General features: G+C 42.6%; 1 protein-coding gene across 2 annotated transcripts; it reads left to right on the top strand.

Annotated features, from left to right (window-relative positions):
• The first annotated feature begins 741 nt into the window (after positions 1-741).
• LOC118396180 (uncharacterized) lies at positions 742-24038 on the top strand. Of its 2 annotated transcripts, none has more exons than XM_052466075.1 (13): positions 742-797; positions 3584-3668; positions 3820-3850; positions 3991-4039; positions 4152-4254; positions 4385-4404; positions 4566-4668; positions 18925-18949; positions 19068-19152; positions 19390-19481; positions 21648-21702; positions 21813-21901; positions 22255-24038. In XM_052466075.1, exons 2-13 carry the CDS (start codon positions 3585-3587, stop codon positions 22281-22283), a joined length of 765 nt encoding a protein of 254 aa, XP_052322035.1. In that variant the 5' UTR covers positions 742-797; position 3584; the 3' UTR covers positions 22284-24038. The 2 variants fall into 2 exon arrangements, with proteins under 2 accessions (XP_052322035.1, XP_035646182.1); XM_035790289.2 differs by having other exon boundaries at positions 743-797; positions 3550-3668.
• Positions 24039-25014: the final 976 nt, after the last annotated feature.

Here is a 25014-nt window from a genome sequence, read left to right as displayed (position 1 = left end):
GGCGTGTAATACAGGGATAAGTACAGGGATCGCTGATTCTCAGATTCAGTAATTAGCTTAAGGACTGCCTACCACTGGGTACTGCAAGGACACCTTTTTTTGGCCTTTCGGTGACCACACACCACAACAACAGTTATGTCAACAAGTGCTGCTGTCTGTTGCTATGCACATTTAACAATAATGAGAATAAACAGATATACTAGCAACAATCTGAAAGACAGTTATAGACAATTCTACTTTACATACTGTAATAGCAACAGTTTTAGCTAACTGCCAAGATAATCTTTCAGGAAGTGAGCCGCTCCATGACGGGGGCACACAAAAACATACAAAGAGAGAAATTACGGGCTAAAAGGTTGGAGCACCGGTATTTTAAGAGAGGGTGAGAAAGTATAGAATATGTTTGATTGTGATTTTGTTTTTATTGTATAGTGTGTAATTTGTACTATATCTTGCTATCTATGATTTACATACAGTATTTTGTCATAAGTACCCGCCAAAAGACTCCACTCACAGTGACCCTTCATTCCTCAGTGAGCCCTGATTTTATTCATGCTCAAACAACTACATTTATTTAAACAGCTTAAATTTCTACAGAGAATCTTGTCAGTTTGGGCCTGAGGCTTTGGGGTTCATGTATGGCCTGAGGTTTTTATTGCTAATCTCAGCAAAGTAGTGCCGTCCTTCAGGTCCATAATCCCTTTAGCAGCGCCTCGCTCCATCCTAATCCAGACAGAACACTGCTGTCCATCCTGGGCTCCCTCAGGTATGCAGCTGCACCACCGCTGAACATACAGGTAAGATATATTCATACTAACTCTTCACCTAATATTTCTGAATGGATTTACTAATGGGTTTATTTTCACATTTTCTGCTGAGATGTCAGTGTTGTGGTGTGCTGATCTTGTAAACTGAAATTGTGATGCTTATGTGTAAATATTTTACAGGTATATGTTATTATTTAAGAGTAGTTATAGTGGTGTTGTGCAAATGTATAATACTTAGTAGTTGAGATAATGCAAGTCAAATCAAATCAAATAAAATTTATTTATATAGCCCTTCGTACATCAGCTGATATCTCAAAGTGCTGTACAGACAAGTGCTGTACAGACAAGTGCTGTACAGACAAGTGCTGTACAGACAAGTTTGGAATAGTTCATTTTGATTATGTTTGCGAGGTTGTTGGTTACAGAGAAGTTTGTACAGACCACTGCTAGCACTATTGTCAGCAGGATAAAATCCTCTGCTTTTGCATAGCATGTTTAGGCTGCACCAGTGGAGCGTGTTTTTGTGACTTCATAGTATAATAATTTACTGGTGCCTGCTTCAATTCAAAGAAATCAAAGCTATGATTGAGCTATGATCCTCAGATTAGGCCAAAAATCAGGTGGCAATGGATAATCTTTCAAGATTGAGAAATTTAGTTAGAAATTAGCCTGGGATTAAATGGCCAGCATGCACAGGTTCTCTACAGGTATACCAGTGTGGCAGAGTGTAGGTTTTGTAGGTGCAACATTAATTCATTTGACCTGTACATGGGATGACATGTTACAGAATAAATTGTTGTTGAATTGAATTATATTCATTATAATATATGGTTGTTTTAGAGAAAAACAAAAGGCAGAAGAAACACACCAGGATAATGATGTTTTCTGCATGTTCTCTCACTTTTGATTTAAATATGTTTTCTTGCTCTTGTTCCCATCTTCTGTTCTGTGTTAACTTGCTTGTCCTCTAAAGCAGCTTATTAGTGGTGTGGTGTTGAATGTTATGCCCTGCAACATGCTATTCTATTTAAACATCTCTTTAACAGTCAAAGTCAGGTTTTGCCTAACAAGGTGGCTGACGCTTCATTGATCTTGATTTCCGTAAAAATATTAAAGTAGCTGTGCTGTATTGATCACAGGCTCAAGCACTGGCAACTATTATCTTGAAGCAGCATTTGGAGAGTGTTTATTGACAACATAATTGCTACCAGCAAGAGCCAAAGTCAAAGCTCCCCACAAGATCTGACATGACATTGTAAATCAGGGGTCGGCAACAGGCGAGTTTTTAGTAATATACACTATACACATCGACGGGGCTGCAGTGGAGCAGGTTGAGAGCTTCAAGTTCCTTGGTGTCCACATCACCAACATACTAACATGGTCCAAGCACACCATGACAGTCGTGAAAAGGGCACGACAAAACCTATTCCCCCTCAGGAGACTGAAAAGATTTAGCATGGGTCCTGAGATCCTCAAAAGGTTCTACAGCTGCACCATTGAGAGCATACTGACTGGTTGCATTACTGCCTGGTATGGCAATTGCTCGGTCTCCGAACGCAAGGCACTACAGAGGGTATTGCGAACGGCCGAGTACATCACTGGGGCCACGCTTCCTGCCATCCAGGACCTCTATACCAGGCGGTGTCAGAGGAAGGCCCTAAAAATTGTCAAACACTCCAGCCACCCTAGTCATAGACTGTTCTCTCTGCTACCACACAGCAAGTGGTACCGGAGTGCAAAGTCTAGGTCCAAGAGGGTTCTAAACAGCTTCTTACTCCCAAGCCATAAGACTCCTGAACATCTAGTCAAATGGCTGCCCAGGCCATTTGCATTGCCCCCCTCCCCTCTCCACACATTGTTTGAGTCAATTGGAGGTGTACATGTGGATGTATTTCAAGGCTTACCTTCAAACTCAGTACCTATTTGCTTGACATCATGGGAAAATCAAAAGAAATCAGCCAAGACCTCAGAAAAATAAATTGTGGACTTCCACAAGTCTGGTTCATCCTTGGGAGCAATTTCCAAACGCCTGAAGGTACCACATTCATCTGTGCAAACAATAGTAGGCAAGTAGAAACACCATGGAACCACGCAGCCGTCAAACCGCTCAGGAAGGAGACGCGTTCTGTCTCCTAGAGATGAATGTACTTTGGTGCGAAAAGTGCAAGTCAATCCCAGAACAACAGCAAAGGACATTGTGAAGATGCTGGAGGAACTGAAAAAGTGTGTGTGAGAAAGGAGGCCTACAAACCTGATTCAGTTACACCAGCTCTGTCAGGAGGAATGGGACAAAATTCACCCAACTTATTGTGGGAAGCTTGTGGAATGCTACCCAAAACATTTGACCCAAGTTAAACAATTTAAAGGCAATCCTACCAAATACTAATTGAGTGTATGTAAACTTCTGACCCACTGGGAATGTGATGAAAGAAATAAAAGCTGAAATAAATCTTTCTCTCTACTATTATTCTGACATTTCACATTCTAAAAATAAAGTGGTGATCCTAACTGACCTAAGACAGGGACTTTTTACTTGGATTAAATGTCAGGAATTGTGAAGAACTGAGTTTAAATGTATTTGGCTAAGGTGTATGTAAACTTCCGACTTCAACTGTATGTGATCGTGACTATTATAATCATTATGGTCTCTGGATTGACTAGATTAACCCTCAATAGTTTTATGTTCCATTATAGCTTATCTGACATTCTGACTTTGTCTGACCTCAAGGTACCATAGTAACAAATCTGGTTTATTCATATTATGGAATGGTCACCTCGGCAGGTGTTACTGAGCTGTTTTCCTGATCCTGTCTCAGGATGTTTCACTGGATGGTGAAGGTGGTTCCTCAGCCCCCTGACGCCCCTGGTTCTCTGGGAGAGGAGACGGCCAATCCCGCACCAGTAAGACCACACTAATTATGCCTGCTCACAGATCAACTCACATGTATATGTGAAAAACTCTCATGACATTACCAAAGATATGTTTTTTTCTTTATGACTTTTGTCCTTTTCACATTAACTGATTGTCTCTCTTAATCTTTCTCCCCCAAAGAGAAACGTGTCTAAAGATGACGTGAAAAAAGGTAATGCTCCTGTTCTACAAACGTTGTATCGTAGCTTTGTAACACCATGAAAGAACTGTGAATAAGTGTGTTTTATAATTGCTTATGCAATTTTTTGATCCTCTTCTTCACTTCTGTTTTATGTAAATGCTTCTCAACAGTCAAGGCACAACCAGCCAAACAGAAGGAAGATGATATTTCTGAGAACAGGTATGTGTGTTAAATTGGACCTGTGAGCTGGTTGGTCTGCTTGCATACAGTATTCAACCAATGATGATGATGAAAGTGATGATTTTATTGATGTAATTTCTCTCTCTCTCAGTATTCAGAGTGGAGTGATGTCCTGGCTCTCCAATGGATTCACAAGTGCTCTTCCTCAACCAGCAGGCACACCTAACCTCAGCAGATCCAACTCTGTATCCAAGGTGAGTGGCAGACAACACTACCTGTATCAACCAGCCTGTGATTTCATCAGTGGAATGTTTTTTGTTGCTGTATAAAGGGTTAATGTGTGACTTTCATTCTCTCCCTCCACTTTCTGCTTCAATCCATCAGTCACTGCAGGATGATGAAAGGTATGAAGGGAGGACTTTATCAAAGTGTTGAATTGGTTTATTCTGTATAATTTTTTTCTTGAAGTAATATACAAGGTATGTTGAAATGTGGAAATATATAAAACAAAAAGAAAGACGTTTGATAGTTCTAAAAATTGACTGAAGAGTCCTCTTTCCAACAGGAATGGGGTGATTAAGTGGATTGCAGATGGACTGAGTAAAGTGGTACCCCAGCCAGATGAAAAGTACAGAGAGGATAATCGAGAGGAGGAGGATGAAACAGAGGTGAGGTGACACCATCATGTCATGGTAGCTTTGTTTTCAGGAGAGCACGTGGTGCTCAATGAGTTAAAAGACTTTGTTCTTAAAAAGCGATTATAAAAATCATGTTTTTCAGGTTGCCTCAAGGCTTTTAAACAGTATAATAACTTTAAAAGTGCTCCAGTTGCATTAAAACATGATTACTACATTAATGCTACATTAAACCCTTACCTCCCCATGATAACTGAATATTCTCACTTAAAATCCTTTTGTAAAATAATTCTGCTCCCTGCTTGATGAATAACCGGAGATGGTCTATATAATGTTAGAACAAACTTTTCAATAACTAGCTTAATCAAAGAAAATTGTTCACAGGACTTTCAGAGATCTACAAATGAGAGAGGTTTATAAACAAATAGTCTGTGATAATATCAAGGATGTTAAGACACTATAGATTTCATCTCATCAAGTAACGTTTAATGATTATTTTATAGTATGCCAACTGTTAGTTGTAAAAGCATTGAACCCTTTTAAAAGCATTGAGTGGTTATGGTTTACCAGTCTCTCCCCAGGTCCGCCTACTGTAGTTTGAATTGTATTCTAGTTCAGCTTTTGGAAATCAGCAGGGTGGTGCTGATTAGACAAAAAAAAGTCCAGTTAAAGAAAGTCCAGTTGTCTAACAAGAATTCCATTGTGCTGGAGTTTCATTTTCTAATACCGGTAATTCATCTTTTCCCCTTTATGTTCCTCCATCTGCTTAAAACGCATGAGGAGTATATCGCAGAGCCATGTGTAAGTACAGCTAGGTAATGGGCTGTATCTGGGCCAGACACCCACCCACCCCCTTAGTGGTCTGAGTAGTCTTACAAACACCTTCAATAAATCCAGAATAGTATTTGCTCTAAAGCTTCACATTTCATCAACCACTTATTTTAATGAAAGGATAGAAATCAAGGACAAATTATATAAATTATTGATGAAACGTACTCTTTATCTTAGAGATGTGCAATACACAGAGTATACCAAACATTAGAAACCGCCACTAATCTCTCTGACATCAATGCAAATGTAATTGAAAATCTCATCAAACACTTCATGAGAGCCCATGAGCTCAAATTGTGCAACATTTCTATAGGCTATGCAATCGCGTGAGAAAACATAGTTTTGATGGCCTCTATTAAAAAGAGGAGGACTTGGTGCTGGTGCTTTCGGCTAGACCTAGTATATTTATTTCTCAACTTTCCTAATATTAACTTTTTGATGCACCCATCCCGTTAGCGGGATCATTTTCGTCAACATCCGCTGAATTGCAGAGCGCCCAATTCAAATGAAATTACTAAAAATATTTAATTTTCATGAAATCAAAAGTGCAATATAGCAAAACACAGTTTAGCTTGTTGATAATCCACCTGGCATATCAGATTTCAAAAAAGCTTTTCGGCGAAAGCATACCAAGTGTTTATGTAAGGACATCTCTCCCAGCAGACAAAACATTACAAACAGCTAGCAGCAAAGTAGATTGGTCACGAAAGTCAGAAAAGCAATAAAATGAATCGCTTACCTTTGATGATCTTCAGATGTTTGCACTCATGATACTCCCAGTTACACAATAAATGTTCCTTTTGTTCCATAAAGATTATTTTATATCCAAAATACCTCCATTTGGTTGGCGCGTTCAGAAATCCACACGCTCAAGCGGTCACGACGGGGCAGACGAAAATTCCAAATAATATCCACAAAGTTTGTAGAAACATGTCAAACGTTTTTTATAATCAATCCTCAGGTTGTTTTTACAATATATAATCGATAATATTTCAACCGGACCTTAGCATTTTCAATAGGATTGAGAGACAAAATGTCTGCTCCACTCTGTTGGCGCATGCAAAACGCTGCTGGGACCCAGCCATCTACTGATGCGATGTGATCTTTCTCGCTCATTTTTCTCAATAAAAGTCTGAAACTATGTCTAAAGACTGTTCAGATCATGTGGAAGCCATAGGAAAATAAATCTGGTTGATATCCCTTTAAATGGAGGGAAGGCATGCAGTGGAACAGGGAGCTTTCAAAATAAGAGGCACTAACCATTTGGATTTTCCTCAGGTTTTCGCCTGCAATATCAGTTCTGTTATACTCACAGACAATATGTTGACCGTTTTGGAAACTTTAGAGTGTTTTCTATCCTAATCTGACAGGTATATGCAAATTCTTGCTTCTGGGCCTGAGAAATAGGCAGTTGAATTTGGGTACGTTTTTCATCCAAACATCAAAATACTGCCCCCTACACTCAACAGGTTTTAAGCACATTGCTTCTCTTTGCAACAGGAGTACAGCCTACCTCCTGTCTTGCATGAAAATGAACCACAGGAAAAGCTTCCTCCATTCGCTATTTAAGTGCATAGATTACATTTTTCTTCTTCTCCCATGACTCAGGTGCAAGATAATGGTCCTTTCTAAATCAAAACTCATTTCACACATATTTTATTTAGTATATGTAAAGACAACAGTAAATTAAGAATAGTCTGATGGGTGACAATATTAGCCTATCACTTGTGAATTATGCCCAGCATAAGGCAAGAAACAGTGCATACCTTCTTTTGTGACTTTTTCAAATCATAGTCGCACACCTCATGTAGCCTAGCCCATGGTTCTATATTTTTTGGTAAGGTTTGTATCCAAATAACTTATTAAAATTAAGCACATTAATCCGCTTTATAACCAGTGTACTGTAGAGCCCAATTGGCATACATAGGCTGTGTGTGAGTTTTACGTTTGGGGAAGATCATTTTCACCATAAAAATGCACCTTTATAATAAAGCATTACATGCGTAATCACATTTGCCGTCACTTTCGAGAACAGTGTTTGATTGCATTTTGGAACATTTGAGCAAAAATCCCACTACAATGTGTGCATTTCTGCACTTATAATGTGAAAAAATAGCCTAATAGTTTATCAACATTTTAAGCTGTTTGGGAGTATGTTTGGAATATTTATTTCTTGCACAGAAGGACAAGTTGACCAATAGAATAGGTCAACTTTTGTATGAGGGATAGTAGATTGACATAGGCTTGTGCTTTTGTTGATCGTTAGGCCTACTCATCTTGTTGGCTGACTAAAAGTAGGTAAATGTGGACAGTTCTGACAGTGCGTCCCCGATGTGTCTGTCTTTATTCACTTGTAGCCTTCTTCTTAGCTGAAATGTCTGTGAGTAGGACCCGATCACATGACGGGCATTGACTACATCTGAGAGAGCCATGTAAGTGAGAAGTGCTTCAGGGCACCGCAGCTGGGAAGAGGGAATTAAGATTAGCCTATTATATTCAGCTAAAGGGCACAATGGCCACTTTGGCCGCAAAAGTCATGGATTTCTTTAGGGGGCATTATGGCCACACAAGGGGAATGCCACTGGGAAATGCGAGGTCTGGTGAGATTATTTATCAAGTGCTTGTCAAATTGTGAATGAGAGACTGATGAAGTGTGTGCATCTTGCAATTGTTTTCAAATCATCATTAGAGTACCATCATGCAGCCTTAGAATGTAGTAGAAATCTAAACATATAGACCAACGTTTGTATCACAACTAAAGTTGCATAAATCACTCTAAATTGAGCATATAGGACCAGTTTCTTTGGTAACCTGTCACGGATCCCACGGTACTGCTGCTCATTCCGTTCACCAGCTCCGGAGATCTACGTCACCGGCTTTCTAGCCGTCACTGAACTGGATTCACTACCACGGACTGTCTTATTGTCTTATTATGCACACCTGGTTCCCATTCCCCGTGATTAGTATGGTATATATGTGCACTCTGTTCCTCATTGTCCTTGTCGGTTATTGTTACCATGTCCGTTGGTCCTGAGAGTACCTGTTCTGTTGTATCGGCTTCCATGCTACGTGCTATTGTGCACTTGTTTTACGGGCCTCGTCCTGTGTATTATTTAGAGGTTTACACCTCAGTATTTTGTTTGGGTGGAGTGAATAAAAAACCCTATTACGTATTCCTGCACCTGTCTCCAATCATTAGACAACGTGACATAACCGCTCAACACAGAATAGTCGCATGTGCACACTTCCTTTTGAAATCGTTTGGAGAAAATATCCTTTCTATTTTACAGTGGGGCAAAAAAGTATTTAGTCAGCCACCAATTGTGCAAGTTCTCCCACTTAAAAAGACGAGAGAGGCTTGTAATTTTCATCAGGGGTACACTCAAATCCAGAAAATCACATTGTAGGATTTTTAATGAATTTATTTGCAAATTATGGTGGAAAATAAGTATTTGGTCACCTACAAAAAAGCAAGATTTATGGCTCTCACAGACCTTATTTAAGAGGCTCCTCTGTCCTCCACTCGTTACCTGTATTAATGGCACCTGTTTGAACTTGTTATCAGTATAAAAGACTCCTGTCCACAACCTCAAACAGTCACACTCCAAACTTCACTATGGCCAAGACCAAAGAGCTGCCACCAGAAACAAAATTGTAGACCTGCACCAGGCTGGGAAGACAGAATCTGCAATAGGTAAGCAGCTTGGTTTGAAGAAATCAACTGTGGGAGCAATTATTAGGAAATGGAAGACATACAAGACCACTGATAATCTCCCTCGATCTGGGGCTCCACGCAAGATCTCACCCCGTGGGGTCAAAATGATCACAAGAATGGTGAGCAAAAATCCCAGAACCACACGAGGGGACCTGGTGAATGACCTGCAGAGAGCTGGGACCAAAGTAACAAAACCTACCATCAGTAACACACTACGCGGCCAGGGACTTAAATCCTGCAGTGCCAGACGTGTCCCCCTGCTTAAGCCAGTACATGTCCAGGCCCGTCTGAAGTTTGCTAGAGAGCATTTGGATGATCCAGAAGAAGATTGGGGGAATGTCATATGGTTAGATGAAACCAAAATAGAACTTTTTGGTAAAAACTCAACTCGTCGTGTTTGGAGGACAAAGAATGCTGAGTTGCATCCAAAGAACACCATACCTACTGTGAAGCATGGGGGTGGAAACATCATGCTTTGGGGCTGTTTTTCTGCAAAGGGATCAATCAGGATGACTGATCCGTGTAAAGGAAAGAATGAATGGGGCCATGTATCGTGAGATTTTGAGTGAAAACCTCCTTCCATAAGCAAGGGCATTGAAGATGAAACGTGGCTGGGTCTTTCAGCATGACAATGATCCCAAACACACCGCCCGGGCAACGAAGGAGAATGCTTCGTAAGAAGCATTTCAAGGTCCTGGAGTGGCCTAGCTAGTCTCCAGATCTCAACCCCATAGAAAATCTTTGGAGGGAGTTGAAAGTCCGTTGCCCAGCAACAGCCCCAAAATAGCACTGCTCTAGAGGAGATCTGCATGGAGGAATGGGCCAAAATACCAGCAACAGTGTGTGAAAACCTTGTGAAGACTTACAGAAAACGTTCGACCTCTGTCATTGCCAACAAAGGGTATATAACAAAGTATTGAGATACACTTTTGTATGTGATTTTCCTGGATTTTTTTTCTCATTTTGTCTGTCATAGTTGAAATGTACCTATGATGAAAATTACAGGCCTCTCTCATTTTTTAAGTGGGAGAACTTGCACAATTGGTGGCTGACTAAATACTTTTTTGCCCCACTGTATATGTTCAATTGTATTCTTCATACTATAAAATAATAAAAAAGAATGTCACGGAATTCTAAACAAATCTTGTCTGCTAAATAATAATAATAATGAACTAGTGTAGCCTACAGCCATATGGCACAGCCATATCAGGGCCTAACATAAGGACAACTCAGAGTATGCTATTCTGTTCTTCTGAAATAGACTACATTTTCTTCATATCATGTTTCTTTAGACCTGTCTAAAATAAATAATGGATTTATTGTGATGGTGTAGGCCAGTGGTTTTTAACCTGGGTTCGATTGAACCCCAGGGGTTCGGTGAGTCAGTCTCAGGGGTTCGGCGGAGGTCAAGACACACATCCGACTCATATGATTTGTGATGACATGCCTCTCTTGGCCATCATTGGCTGCAGGTGATCACGCTACATCGCTTGGCCTATCTCTGCTGCAGGGAATTTGGTGCGCTCAGTAGTCGACTTGTGACTGTCGTGATGGTACGTCTTGTGATATCTTTATTTATTTTAATCCCTTCATACTTACTATGTCGAGCAAAAAAAGAAAGTGGTCGGACGAATATGTACAATATGGATTCACATGTATAACGGAACGTGGGAGTCAGAACTGGGCATGATTTGCGATGCCAAGTTGGGAGTCAGCGTCCTAACTGCATGATTTGCGATGCCAAAAAGTTGAGCAATTCTAGTCTAGCACCGGCAAAACTAAGAGAACACTTCCTTAAGCTACATGGAGATGGAAAATACAAGAACACAATGCTCGCTGAATTCGATGAAAAGGCTACTCTGCCTGTTCTCGGCTTTGTACCCATCAACAAACCGATCCTCACGGCATCGTCCGAAGTTGCTTACCTGATCGCAAAGCAGGGCAAACCACACACCATTGGTGAAACACTCATAAAACCAGCTGTGTTGAAGATGGAGAATATCATGCTGGGAAAAGGGGCTGAACTTAAGTTATCCCAAATTCCTCTTTCAAATGACACCATCAGCGACAGAATAGAGGACATTAGCAAAGACATCTTGGCTCAAGTAGTTGCAGATCTGATTTCAAGCCCGGCAAAATTCAGCCTTCAACTCGACGAGACCACAGACGTTTCCAATGTAAGCCAGCTTGCTGTATTCGTGCGCTATGTGAAAGACGACGTGATAAAGGAAGATTTTTTTTATTTTGTAAGCCTCTTACAATAACAACTAAGGCAGCCGATGTGAAGAAACTTGTGGATGAATTCTTCAAAGACAACAATCTTTCGTGGGATATGGTTTCTGCAGTTTGTTCGGACGGAGCTCCAGTCATGCTGGGAAGAAAGTCTGGTTTTGGTGCGCTAGTGATAGCCGATGCACCACACATCATTGTTACGCATTGTATTCTGCACAGGCATGCGTTGGCAACAAAAACCTTGCCTCCAAAACTGGTAGAAGTATTACAAATTGTAGTGGAATGCGTGAACTATGTGCCAACTAGTGCTCTGAGGCACTGCATCTTCAGTGAGCTATGTAAAGAAATGGGCTCTGAATTCGAGCTACTTCTGTACCATTCTAACGTTCGGTGGTTATCCCGGGGACAGGTGCTGAATCGTGTTTTTGCCTTTTTGCAAGAGAACCAACATTCTCATGCAGATTGCTTAAAAAATTCTGAGGTCCTTCTCATTTTAGCGTACATGGCTGATATCTTCGCAGCTCTCAATCATCTCAATCAAAAGATGCAGGGCGGTGGAGTCAACATCATCGAAGAGGAGGAAAACCTGAAGGCTTTTAAAAAAAAGCTACCGTTATGGAAACGACGAACAGAGAACGATAACTTCGCAAACTTTCCCCTGCTGGACGACTGTAAGTAAGATCGAACATGTATCTGGAATCGGAGACATTTCTGTACCCGTGGAACTGAAGCAAGCAATTGCCACGCACTTAGGTGAGCTTGCAAAGTCTCTCGACGGATACTTCCCTACGAGAGTCATATCCAGCATGGGTGAGACAGCCGTTCACGTTTAGTGTTGAGACAACAGATGTCAATGATGAATACCTCGATGAAATCATTGAAATTCAGCAGAGCCAGGTTCAATAGCAACACTTCAGAACAACAATGCTTTTAACATTTTGGTGTCAACAAATGGTAACGTACCCTGTTATTGCTAAGAAAGCTCTGGAGATTTTCATACCGTTTGTTACAACATATCTTTGCGAGCAATCCTTTTCGAGGATGCTGGACATAAAAACGAAGAAAAGGAACAGACTCATTTGTGAAAATGACATGAGAGTGGCACTTGCCAAGGTGAAGCCGCGCATTTCTGAACTGGTCTCTGAAAGGCAACAGCAGAAGTCACACTGACTTGCAGTAAATATTCATTTTTATGTTTTTGTTTTTGTGTGAAAATCATGTTTTGATGATTTTGTTCTTTGAACACAGTGATGTTGATGCACGGTTCATTTTGTGCACCAGTAAAATATATACCTATGTTTTGAATTTGAAAAAAATCATATTTTATTTTTCCAATTTAAGAAGGGTTCTGTGAATGCGCATATGAAACTGGTGGGGTTCAGTACCTACAACAAGGTTAAGAACCACTGGTGTAGGCTATACTAAATGGATTTATTACACTTTTTAAAATGTAGATGTTCCAAAAGTCTGCATTGATGGCTTGTAGGCTATGTGTGGAAGCCAGGAGATGCCAAACGTCTTTATGCTAATTAACGGTCAATTACTGTGAGACCGGCAGATACTTGCTTGACAATCGCCGGCTGACAAAATTTCATGACCGCCACAGCCCTAGTTGCACCCCATCCTTTCGCCATCAGAACAGCCTCAATTCTACGGGGCATGGACTCTACAAGGTGTCGAAAGCATTTCACAGGGATGCTGGCCCATGTTGACTCCAATGCTTCCCCCAGTTGTCAAGTTGGCTGGATGTCCTTTCGGCGGTGGACATTTTTTTTATACACACGGGAAACTGTTGAGAGTGAAAACCCAGCAGCATTGCAGTTCTTGACACAAACCGGTGCGCCTGGCACCTACTACCATACCCTGTTCAAAGACACTTAAATCTTTTGTCTTGCCCCTTCACCCTCTGAATGGCACACATACCATGTGTCAATTGTCTCAAGGATTAAAATCCTTCTTTAACCTGTCGCCTCCCCTTCATCTACACTGAGTGAAATGGCTTTAAGCTTAACAAGTGACATCAATAAGGGATCATAGCTTTCACCTGGATTGACCAGGTTAGTTCGTTGGTTAGTCATATCATGGAAAGAACAGGTGTTCTCAATGTTTTGTATACTCAGTGTACATTTGATGATTTGGGTTTGAATTTTCTTTTCTGAAAACTTTAAAATCATTGCTTTGACAGATATAGATACGGTTCAAATTGTAAATTGTTTAACAATTTATATAAATAGATTCATAATTCCTTTAAAACAGCACCCTTTCATAACCAAATAGCCCATTTAAAAATAAATGTATTTATTTTATTTATTTATTTATTTCACCTTTATTTAACCAGGTAGGCTAGTTGAGAACAAGTTCTCATTTGCAACTGCGACCTGGCCAAGATAAAGCATAGCAGTGTGAACAGACAACACAGAGTTACACATGGAGTAAACAATTAACAAGTCAATAACACAGTAGAAAAAAAGGGGAGTCTATATACAATGTGTGCAAAAGGCATGAAGAGGTAGGGGAATAATTACAATATTGCAGATTAACACTGGAGTGATAAATGATCACATGATCATGTACAGGTAGAGATATTGGTGTGCAAAAGAGCAGAAAAGTAAATAAATAAAAACTGTGGGGATGAGGTAGGTGAAAATGGGTGGGCTATTTACCAATAGATTATGGGATAGGATAAAGTAATCCTTCTCACCCCCCCCCCCCTTAAAAGATTTAGATGCACTATTGTAAAGTGGCTGTTCCACTGGATGTCATAAGGTGAATGCACCAATTTGTAAGTCGCTCTGTATAAGAGCGTCTGCTAAATGACTTAAATGTAAATGTAAATGTACAGCTGCAGCGATCGGTTAGCTGCTCAGATAGCTGATGTTTGAAGTTGGTGAGGGAGATAAAAGTCTCCAACTTCAGCGATTTTTGCAATTCGTTCCAGTCACAGGCAGCAGAGTACTGGAACGAAAGGCGGCCGAATGAGGTGTTGGCTTTAGGGATGATCAGTGAAATACACCTGCTGGAGCGCGTGCTACGGATGGGTGTTGCCATCATGACCAGTGAACTGAGATAAGGCGGAGCTTTACCTAGCATGGCCTTGTAGATGACCTGGAGCCAGTGGGTCTGGCGACGAATATGTAGCGAGGGCCAGCCGACTAGAGCATACAAGTCGCAGTGGTGGGTAGTATAAGGTGCTTTAGTGACAAAACAGACGGCACTGTGATAAACTGCATCCAGTTTGCTGAGTAGCGTGTTGGAAGCGATTTTGTAGATGACATCGCCGAAGTCTAGGATCGGTAGGATAGTCAGTTTTACTAGGGTAAGCTTGGCAGCGTGAGTGAAGGAGGCTTTGTTGCGGAATAGAAAGCCGACTCTTGATTTGATTTTCGATTGGAGATGTTTGATATGGGTCTGGAAGGAGAGTTTGCAGTCTAGCCAGACACCTAGGTACTTATAGTTGTCCACATATTCAAGGTCGGAACCATCCAGTGTGGTGATGCTCGTCGGGCATGTGGGTGCAGGCAGCGATCGGTTGAAAAGCATGCATTTGGTTTTACTAGCGTTTAAGAGCAGTTGGTGGCCACTGAAGGAGTGTTGTATGGCATTGAAGCTCGTTTGGAGGTTAGATAGCACAGTGTCCAATGACGGGCCGAAAGTATATAGAATGGTGTCGTCTGCGTAGAGGTGGATCAGGGAATCGCCCACAGCAAGACCAACATCATTGATATATACAGAGAAAAGAGTCGGCCCGAGAATTGAACCCTGTGGCACCCCCATAGAGACTGCCAGAGGACCGGACAGCATGCCCTCCGATTTGACACACTGAACTCTGTCTGCAAAGTAATTGGTGAACCAGGCAAGGCAGTCATCCGAAAAACCGAGGCTACTGAGTCTGCCGATAAGAATCTGGTGATTGACAGAGTCGAAAGCCTTGGCAAGGTCGATGAAGACGGCTGCACAGTACTGTCTTTTATCGATGGCTGTTATGATGTCGTTTAGTACCTTGAGTGTGGCTGAGGTGCACCCGTGACCGGCTCGGAAACCAGATTGCATAGCGGAGAAGGTACGGTGGGATTCGAGATGGTCAGTGACCTGTTTGTTGACTTGGCTTTCGAAGACCTTAGATAGGCAGGGCAGAATGGATATAGGTCTGTAACAGTTTGGGTCCAGGGTGTCTCCCCCTTTGAAGAGGGGGATGACTGCAGCAGCTTTCCAATCCTTGGGGATCTCAGACGATATGAAAGTGAGGTTGAACAGGCTGGTAATAGGGGTTGCGACAATGGCGGCGGATAGTTACAGAAATAGAGGGTCCAGATTGTCAAGCCCAGCTGATTTATACGGGTCCAGGTTTTGCAGCTCTTTCAGAATATCTGTTATCTGGATTTGGGTAAAGGAGAACCTGGAGAGGCTTGGGCGAGGAGCTGCGGGGGGGCCGGAGCTGTTGGCCGAGGTAGGAGTGGCCAGGCGGAAGTCATGGCCAGCCGTTGAGAAATGCTTGTTGAAGTTTTCAATAATCATGGATTTGTCGGTGGTGACCGTGTTCCCTAGCCTCAGTGCAGTGGGCAGCTGGGAGGAGGTGCTCTTGTTCTCCATGGACTTCACAGTGTCCCAGAACTTTTTGGAGTTGGAGCTACAGGATGCAAACTTCTGCCTGAAGAAGCTGGCCTTAGCTTTCCTGACTGACTGCGTGTATTGGTTCCTGACTTCCCTGAACAGTTGCATATCGCGGGGACTGTTCGATGCTATTGCAGTCCGCCACAGGATGTTTTTGTGCTGGTCGAGGGCAGTCAGGTCTGGAGTGAACCAAGGGCTGTATCTGTTCTTAGTTCTGCATTTTTTGAACGGAGCATGCTTATCTAAAATGGTGAGGAAGTTACTCTTAAAGAATGACCAGGCATCCTCAACTGACGGGATGAGGTCAATGTCCTTCCAGGATACCCGGGCCAGGTCGATTAGAAAGGCCTGCTCACAGAAGTGTTTTAGGGAACGTTTGACAGTGATGAGGGGTGGTCGTTTGACTGCAGCACCGTAGCGGATACAGGCAATGAGGCAGTGGTCGCTGAGATCCTGGTTGAAGACAGCGGAGGTGTATTTGGAGGGCCAGTTGGTCAGGATGACGTCTATGAGGGTGCCCTTGCTTACAGAGTTAGGGTTGTACCTGGTGGGTTCATTGATGATTTGTGTGAGATTGAGGGCATCTAGCTTAGATTGTAGGACTGCCGGGGTGTTAAGCATATCCCAGTTTAGGTCACCTAACAGAACAAACTCTGAGGCCAGATGGGGGGCAATCAATTCACAAATGGTGTCCAGGCCACAGCTGGGAGCTGAGGGGGGTCGGTAGCAGGCGGCAACAGTGAGAGACTTATTTCTGGAGAGAGTAATTTTCAGAATTAGTAGTTCGAACTGTTTCGGTATGGACCTGGAAAGTATGACATTACTTTGCAGGCTATCTCTGCAGTAGACTGCAACTCCTCCCCCTTTGGCAGTTCTATCTTGACGGAAGATGTTATAGTTGGGTATGGAAATCTCTGAATTTTTGGTGGCCTTCCTGAGCCAGGATTCAGACACGGCAAGGACATCAGGGTTAGCAGAGTGTGCTAAAGCAGTGAGTAAAACAAACTTAGGGAGGAGGCTTCTGATGTTGACATGCATGAAACCAAGGCTTTTTCAATCACAGAAGTCAACAAATGAGGGTGCCTGGGGACATGCAGGGCCTGGGTTTACCTCCACATCACCCGCGGAACAGAGAAGGAGTAGTATGAGGGTGCGGCTAAAGGCTATCAAAACTGGTCGCCTAGAGCGTTGGGGACAGAGAATAAGAGGAGCAGGTTTCTGGGCATGGTAGAATATATTCAGGGCATAATGCGCAGACAGGGGTATGGTGGGGTGCGGGTACGGCGGAGGTAAGCCCAGGCACTGGGTGATGATGAGAGAGGTTTTATCTCTGGACATGCTGGTTGTAATGGGTGAGATCACCGCATATGTGGGAGGTGGGACAAAGGAGGTATCAGGGGTATGAGGAGTGGGACTAGGGGCTCCACTGTGAACTAAAACAATGATAACTAACCTGAGCAACAGTATACAAGGCATATTAACATTTGAGAGAGACATACAGCGAGGCATACAGTAATCACAGGTGTTGAATTGGGAAAGCTAGCTAAAACAGTGGGTGAGACAACAGCTAATCAGCTAGCATAACAACAGCAGGTAAAATGGCATTGACTAGGCAACGGGGCCGACAGATAAATCAAACAAGCAGAATGGAGTACCGTGATTAATGGACAGTCCAGCGTGCATCAGCTATGTAGCCAAGTGATCAGAGTCCAGGGGCAGCGGTGGATGGGGCAGGGGGGCTGGACTGGCGAGTGTTGTCCAGGTTAAAAAAAACTAACAAGGACTAAGTAGCTTGTAGCTAGTTAGCTGGTTCGCTTCTGGAGGTTCTTGAGTGTGTTCTAAAAATTAAAAAATAATAGCGATTCCGTATCACATTGGGTGAGGCAGGTTTCCGGAAGGTTTAAACAAATTTAAAAAATCGGGAAGAGATAGAAAGTACATATGGGCCACTGCGATGCAGACGGTTAGCAGGCCTGTGCTAACAAGCTAACAGATTAGCAGGCCGGGGTAAACAAGGTAGTAGTTAGCGGACCTGGGCTAAACAAGCTAGCAGTTAGCATGCCGAATTAGCAAGCAAGGAGATAGCGAGGGCTAGAGAGTTAGCCTTTGGAGGACGTCGCGATGGGGTGAGTCTGTTTATTCCTCTTCATGCAGTGACATCAATAGACCGGTCGTGGATCCGGGTATAGAAGCCCAGGAGTATGCTAGGAACACAGGAGCTCTGGCCGGGCTAGCTTCAAGCTACGTGGGTGGAAACGCTAGCCAGGAGTAAACAACCAGAGTTGCGGTTTAGCTCGATAGCTAGTTGTGAAGATCCAGCTGAAAAAAGTGTTCCGTTTGCGGAGGGAATCCGGGGATAAAAAAAAATAGGTCCGTTATGCTCTGGTTAGCGTCGCGTTGTTCGAACTGGCGAGAGCTTTCCGAGCTAAAGGTTAGCTGATGAGATTATCTGATCTGGTTATCTGATGACCGCTAGCATAGCTGGTGGTTAGCTGGCTATCTTCAGTTGAGGGGTTCCGGTTCCGAAGTAAATATAAATACTTTAGGAAAAGTAGCTACATTGGGTGAGGCGGATTGCAGGAGAGTATTTGGAAGCTTAGGTTTAGCAAAATGTTTTTAAAGATATGCGAAGAAAAATATCTAAAACGAAAAAGAGACGATATTTACAGAGATTTACAGAGAGACGATACGACAGGACGACTTACTGCTACGCCATCTTGGATATATGTATAATTGGACAGTAGATGAGCATTTTAAACTATTGTAATGTAATAACATAAAATGATCAAAACAACTATATGGTAAATATTTAATATACCCAATGTAAAAAACAAAAGTTTGTGATGCTGAGTTATTCACATTATGTTGCTGTAAATCAAATGCTGACTTCTCTTTTTCAGGTTTATAACATGAAAGATGTGCCGGGTATGTGTTTAAATTTGTCACACAGCAATCCCATTTGTGTGTACCGGTATGTCACAAATGTTATAACTGCTTTGACTCACTATTGATGTGGTCACTGATTGGTCTATTTTCTTTCTAGACGCAGAGCCTCTCCCACATATACCTGTGGTGGAGATGTTTTCAGAATATGAGGAAGAGGATCAGATACCACAGTTCCCCCGCAAGTGAGTCACACAGAGACACGCCTCCCCCCCACTGTACAGCCCCCTCCCACTCCTCTGCCACCTGAACAGACACATATACACAGCCAAATTCAACTTCAGTAACTTTACTTTCACCCCATCACGCTGACAAAATGCATCATAATCCTAATCCCCCCCTCTCTCTCTACCCCTTGGCTTCTACCCCTCATCTCTTTATTCCTCTCTGTCTGTTTTCTTCCCATCTGTCTTGCATTGCAGTGTGGTTAACTGGATTAAGAATGCTATTCCTCAGCCTGTGATGCTCCCTGCAGGCTACATAGAGGCCCTAAGTAAGGCGCAACAGGCCCAGGGTAAGAGGTCATCTCTTGACAAAGGTAGAAGCAGAGTTTAGGAATACCTAGGATAGGATAAAGTAATCCTTCTCACCCCCCCTTTAAAATATTTAGATGCACTATTGTAAAGTGGCTGTTCCACTGGATGTCATAAGGTGAATGCACCAATTTGTAAGTCGCTCTGGATAAGAGCGTCTGCTAAATGACTTAAATGTAAAATGTAAGTTTAAACGTTTGAGGTCAGTTACCTCAACATAGATTAAGCCTAGTCCTGGAGTATGAAGCCTACTCAATGGAGGATTTCAATTGAAATAACTTGTTAGTCAAATCAAAAGCAAATCCAATTGTATTAGTCACATGCGCCGAATACACAGGCTTACTTACGAGCCCCTCACCGACAGTGCAGTTTCAGAAAATATGAATAAGAGATAATAGTAACAAGTAATTAAAGAGCAGCAGTAAAAAATATCAATATATACAGTGTGCCGGTACAGAGTCAATATACGGGGGCACCGGTTAGTTGAGGTAGCATGTAGGTAGAGTTAATTAAAGTGACTATGCATCGATGACAACAGAGAGTGGCAGTGGTGTGTGTGTGGGGGGGTTAAAGCTGTTAAGAAGCCTCTTGGACCTAGATTTCATGCTCCGGTACTGCTTGCTGTGTGGTAGCAGAAAGAACAGTCTATGACTAGGGTGGCTAGGGTCTTTGACACTTTTTAAGGCCTTCCTCTGACACCGCCTGGTATATTTGTCCTGGATGGCAGAAAGCTTGTCCCCAGTGATGTACTGGGCCGTTCGCATTAACCTCTGTAGTGTCTTGCGGTCGGAGGCCAAACAGTTGCCATACCAGGCAGTAATGCAACCAGTCAGGATGCTCTCGATGGTGCAGCTGTAGAACCTTTTGAGGATCTGAGGACCCATGCCAAATATTTTGTCGTGCCCACTTCACGACTATCATGGTGTGCTTAGACCATGTTAGTTTGTTGGTGATGTGGACACCAAGGAACTTGAAGCTCTCAACCTGCTCCACTGCAGCCCCGTCGATGAGAATGGGGGCGTGCTCGGTCCTCTTTTTCCTGTAGTCCACAATCATCTCCTTTGTCTTGATCACATTGAGGAAGAGGTTGTTGTCCTGGCACCACACAGCCAGGTCTTTGACCTGCTCCCTATAGGCTGTCTCGTCGTTGTTGGTGATCAGGCCTACCACTGTTGTGTCATCGGCAAATGCAATGATGGTGTTGGAGTCGTACCTGGCTGTGCAGTCATGAGTGAAGAGGGAGTACAGGAGGGGGCTGAGCACGCACCCCTGAGGGGCCCCTGTGTTAAGGATCAGCTTGGCGGATGTGTTTTTACCTACCCTTACCACCTGGGGGCGGCCCGTCAGGAAGTCCAGGATCCAGTTGCAGAGGGAGGTGTTTAGTCCCATGGTCCTTAGCTTAGTGATGAGCTTTGAAGGCACTTGAACGCTGAGCTGTAGTCAATGAATAGCATTCTCACATAGGGGTTCCTTTTATCCAGGTGGGAAAGGGAAATGTGGAGTGCAATAGAGACTGCATCATCTGTGGATCTATTGGGGCAGTATGCAAGTTGGAGTGGGTCTAGGGTTTCTGGGATGATGCTGTTGATGTGAGCCATGACCAGCCTTTCAAAGCACATCATGGCTACAGACCTGAGTGCTATGGGTCGGTAGTCATTTACGCAGGTTACCTTAGTGTTCTTGGGCACAGGCACTATGATGGTCTGCTTAAAATGTTGGTATTACAAACTCGGACAGGGAGAGGTTGAAAATGTCAGTGAAGACACTTGCTAATTGGTCAGCGCATGCTCGCAGTACACATCCTGGTAATCCATCTGGCCCTGTGGCCTTGTGAATGTTGACCTGTCTAAAGGTCTTACTCACATCGGCTGCGGAGAGCTTGATCACACAATCTTCCGGTACAGTTAGTGCTCTCATGCATGTTTCAGTGTTATTTGCCTCGAAGCGAGCATAGAAGTAGTTTAGCTTGTCTGGTAGGCTTGTGTCCCTGGGCAGCTCTCGGCTGTGCTTCATTTATAGTCTGTAATGGTTTGCAGGCCCTGTCCCGGACTCTTAATCTGTGTCCAAAAACCTGCACCCAATAATACAAATCTACTAGCTATGCGTGTATGCTAATGTTGTACACCTGTCTTCTCATTTTCTCTCAGTTCTCTCACCATCTCCGGAGTCCCTCAAAGGAGATGAGGACTCACAGAACTCAAAGTAAATTTAACCCACAGACAGCACTATGCTACAGCCGTTAGAATGTATGCCTGTATGTTTCTGTGTTCCCTTTGGCCCGTTAGTAAGGTGTTTCTCTATGTGTCCCACAGTGTCGTGGGCTGGTTCGTGACGGGCCTCGGCCTCAAGTTGCCACAGCCTGTCGCGAGATCCAGAGATGATGTTGAAGTTCTGCCGAATGGTATGTGACATTTATTTTTGTTTGTTTTTCACATTTTCTCTTCCTCTTACCTTCAAACCGAGGCCTCATTCTCAGTTCAAAATACAAGCAGATCTAAAATCACACAATGGACTCACTACAGAGTCAGTTAGACACAGTTAGACCCCATCAGCAATTTTGACAAATTCAGGTTAATTGAGATGTTATGCCATGCAGTAAGTGTAGGCCTGGGACCTACTATTTCTCTTTTATTTTGTACTATTTCTTATATATTCCATAAAGTGTTGCAGTCACAGAAGAGACTGTAACCCTCTCCTTCTGTTGGTCCGGTTTAGAGACACCCTAACTCAGTCCATCTTCTCCTTCTGTTTCAGGGGGGGTAGGAGCGCTGAGATCCCCTTAAACAAAAGGAGAAAGAAGACTGAGGAACCATGAGAGAGACTGACACTGAGAGCAAAGAGATAGAGGCAGAAAAACAGACTTACCGACATAGATGATTGTCGACATTTATACAGCTCCACTGAGCAACCTGGCAGCTGTGAGACACCGCTTAAAAAATATGTTTAATTTACCTTACTCTTTATGGAATGCAGATATTTTTGTTTGATTTTAATTGTGTTTAGTCAATGTATTAAAAGGAACTGTTTGTCAGTTAATGTCAGTTGTGTCGTTGAAATGTCCTCTATTTACCAAATCATGGGAGCAAACACACACACACACACGTCAGAGTTAGTTATAAAAATCCATCTTTAATTATATGAACTCTATCACAATCCTGTGACTCTCAGATAAATTCAGTGTCTCCCAGTGAATTCTCTGAGAGACCCCTTACAATGCAACTGAGTTCCTTTAATAGCAAAGACACACATAGTCAGACAACATAGACATAATTCATCGTTCAGCTTTGTCTCCTTTCCCAAACCCCAGAACCATAAACCAATCCTCCAAATCAACAGGCATATATCAAATTGTCATTTAGATACAACCCACTCTAAATACAAACTCCTGGACAAACTCACGGAGAGGAGAATGAGGCTATAGGTTAAGATAAAAGCAACATTAGAGGGAGCATAGAATGATTCCAGACACTGCAACCCTTTTTTCCCCACTAGAAAAAGGTAGGGAGTAAAAGATATGTTTACACATGATGACACTTTCATGGTCTCCCCTCTATGTAGCCCATGCAACTTAGTCCTGACATAGAACAGATAACTGCCAATGGCCACCACTATAGTACAACAAAATACATTCTTATGAGAAATAACTCATAAGCATATCATGAAAATAACACATCTTATCTATGTTACTCAACTAATTCTGATAATTCCACAACAGTTGTTCAACTCTTGTCGATATGTAGCAAGAAATGGGTCTTGTCTTCATTGTAGTAATATTTGAAGTCATTTGGATGCATTAAGAGATTAAGTATATTAGAAAATACATACAGACACAAAGAGCTATGAGGCAACATTGTGACTCATAGTTTGTGTACATTAAATATACCATATTAAACTACTTTTTTGAAGGTAAAGATTATTGCTGCCCTGAAAAGCTAACACAAAAACCACTTAATCATATTGTACATGTTTTCCCTCGTGACCTATTCTTATCGCCTTGAACTATGAATGTGGCCTAAAGTTGTAATTATGTTTATTTTGATAATTTTTGGAATGAAATCCACAAAAGAGGATTTGACAAACAGAGTCAAGGGAGTCAAGTTATTACAAATAAGTTGATAAATGATGGCATCATGCCTAAAAAGTATCCCTGACATTATAATAACGTGTTGTGAAATATAAAAAAATAAAAATAAAGATGGCCTCCCGGGTGGCACAGTGGTCTAGGGCACTGCAGTGCTAGCTGTGCCACCAGAGACTCAGCCGGCTGCGACCGGGACGTCCATGGGGCGATGCACAATTGGCCTAGCGTCGTCCGGGTTAGGGAGGGTTTGGCCGGTAGTGATATCCTTGTCTCATCGCGCACCAGCGACTCCTGTGGTGGGCCTGGCGGAGGACGCATGGCTTTCGACCTTCGTCTCTCCCGAGCCCGTACGGGAGTTGTAGCAATGAGACAAGATAGTAACTACTAACATTTGGATACCACAAAAAATTGGGGAGAAAAGGGGGTTAAAAAAAGTTTAAAATAACTAAATAAACAATAATAATAAAGATATCATCTGAAATATTTTGTGTTAAGAGATGATGATATTAAATTCTTACAAAACATTTTGTATATAGTATTCATTTAAGCATATTGCTTATAATTGAAAAATAAAATAAGAGCATGTCATATTTGAATTGTTGATTTCAAAGATTTTCCTCTCAAATCAAATGCTACACATCAAACACAATTGATTGTTCACATTACCATGTTGACTCTGGCTGTCTTATCAGTTGTAACAGTCCAGACACAGACAGTGACATAGTGTATGACTGCTTGTCCCAAAGTCTCTAAAAGACCCAAAGCAGTGGACCTGGTTCTGGAGGAAGTAGTAGAAGCAGACATGAAGGATCTGGAGGTGCCAACACAGATGACATTACCAACAGAGATGGCTCTGGCACAGCCGGCACAGCAAAAACAGCCATTGAAACCAGATGAGCCTGAACCGAATCTTCCAAATGTGCCAGAGTCAACAACCCCATCGCTGGAGGTTGCTGAGACCCCGACAGGCAGGTGGACACCCTTCATAGAGAGCATCAAGAGAGAGGCTGAAGGCATAGCTATGGCTACCATGGAGGAACGGTAAGCAAGGAGTCAGACAAGATCAAATATCTCAAAGTAATTTATGTAGAATATCACAGCAGTCTACACACAGTCACTATTTTACACATTGTCTGGTTATGGTGATCCAACAGAAGTTGCATATCTTCTCATTGGGTTAACCAGACTTTTTCCCCCTTCAGTCTAAAGGAGTAAGTTAAATGAGAAATAAAGTTGGCTAAATAAAGTTAGCTTAATATGACATACTAGTAATATCCCAGCAATGTGCACATCTCTGCAGGATGACCCAGGGCTGCGTGGATTTGGTGCGAATGGCGGAGGAGGTGGCCAGACACACAGCTGAGACGGCCATCAGGCAGATGCAAGATGCCCAATCAATCAAACTGTCCATTCAAAGCCAGGAAGCCATTCTG

Source organism: Oncorhynchus keta, chromosome 17 (assembly GCF_023373465.1).
Source record: "Oncorhynchus keta strain PuntledgeMale-10-30-2019 chromosome 17, Oket_V2, whole genome shotgun sequence".
Taxonomy (NCBI): Eukaryota; Metazoa; Chordata; class Actinopteri; order Salmoniformes; family Salmonidae; genus Oncorhynchus; species Oncorhynchus keta.
Note: the sequence above shows the minus strand (reverse complement) of the source record. Positions and strands in the feature narration are given on the sequence as shown.

What these genes read in the sequence shown, in the direction of transcription:
- LOC118396180 (XM_052466075.1), top strand. Translation starts at nt 3,585, where the DNA reads ATGTTTCACTGGATGGTGAAGGTGGTTCCTCAGCCCCCTGACGCCCCT. An exon ending in GATCCAACTCTGTATCCAAG is followed by an intron (nt 4,255 to 4,384) that starts GTGAGTGGCAGA and finishes TCAATCCATCAG; the next exon opens with TCACTGCAGGATGATGAAAG. An exon ending in AGGAGGAGGATGAAACAGAG is followed by an intron (nt 4,669 to 18,924) that starts GTGAGGTGACAC and finishes TCTCTTTTTCAG; the next exon opens with GTTTATAACATGAAAGATGT.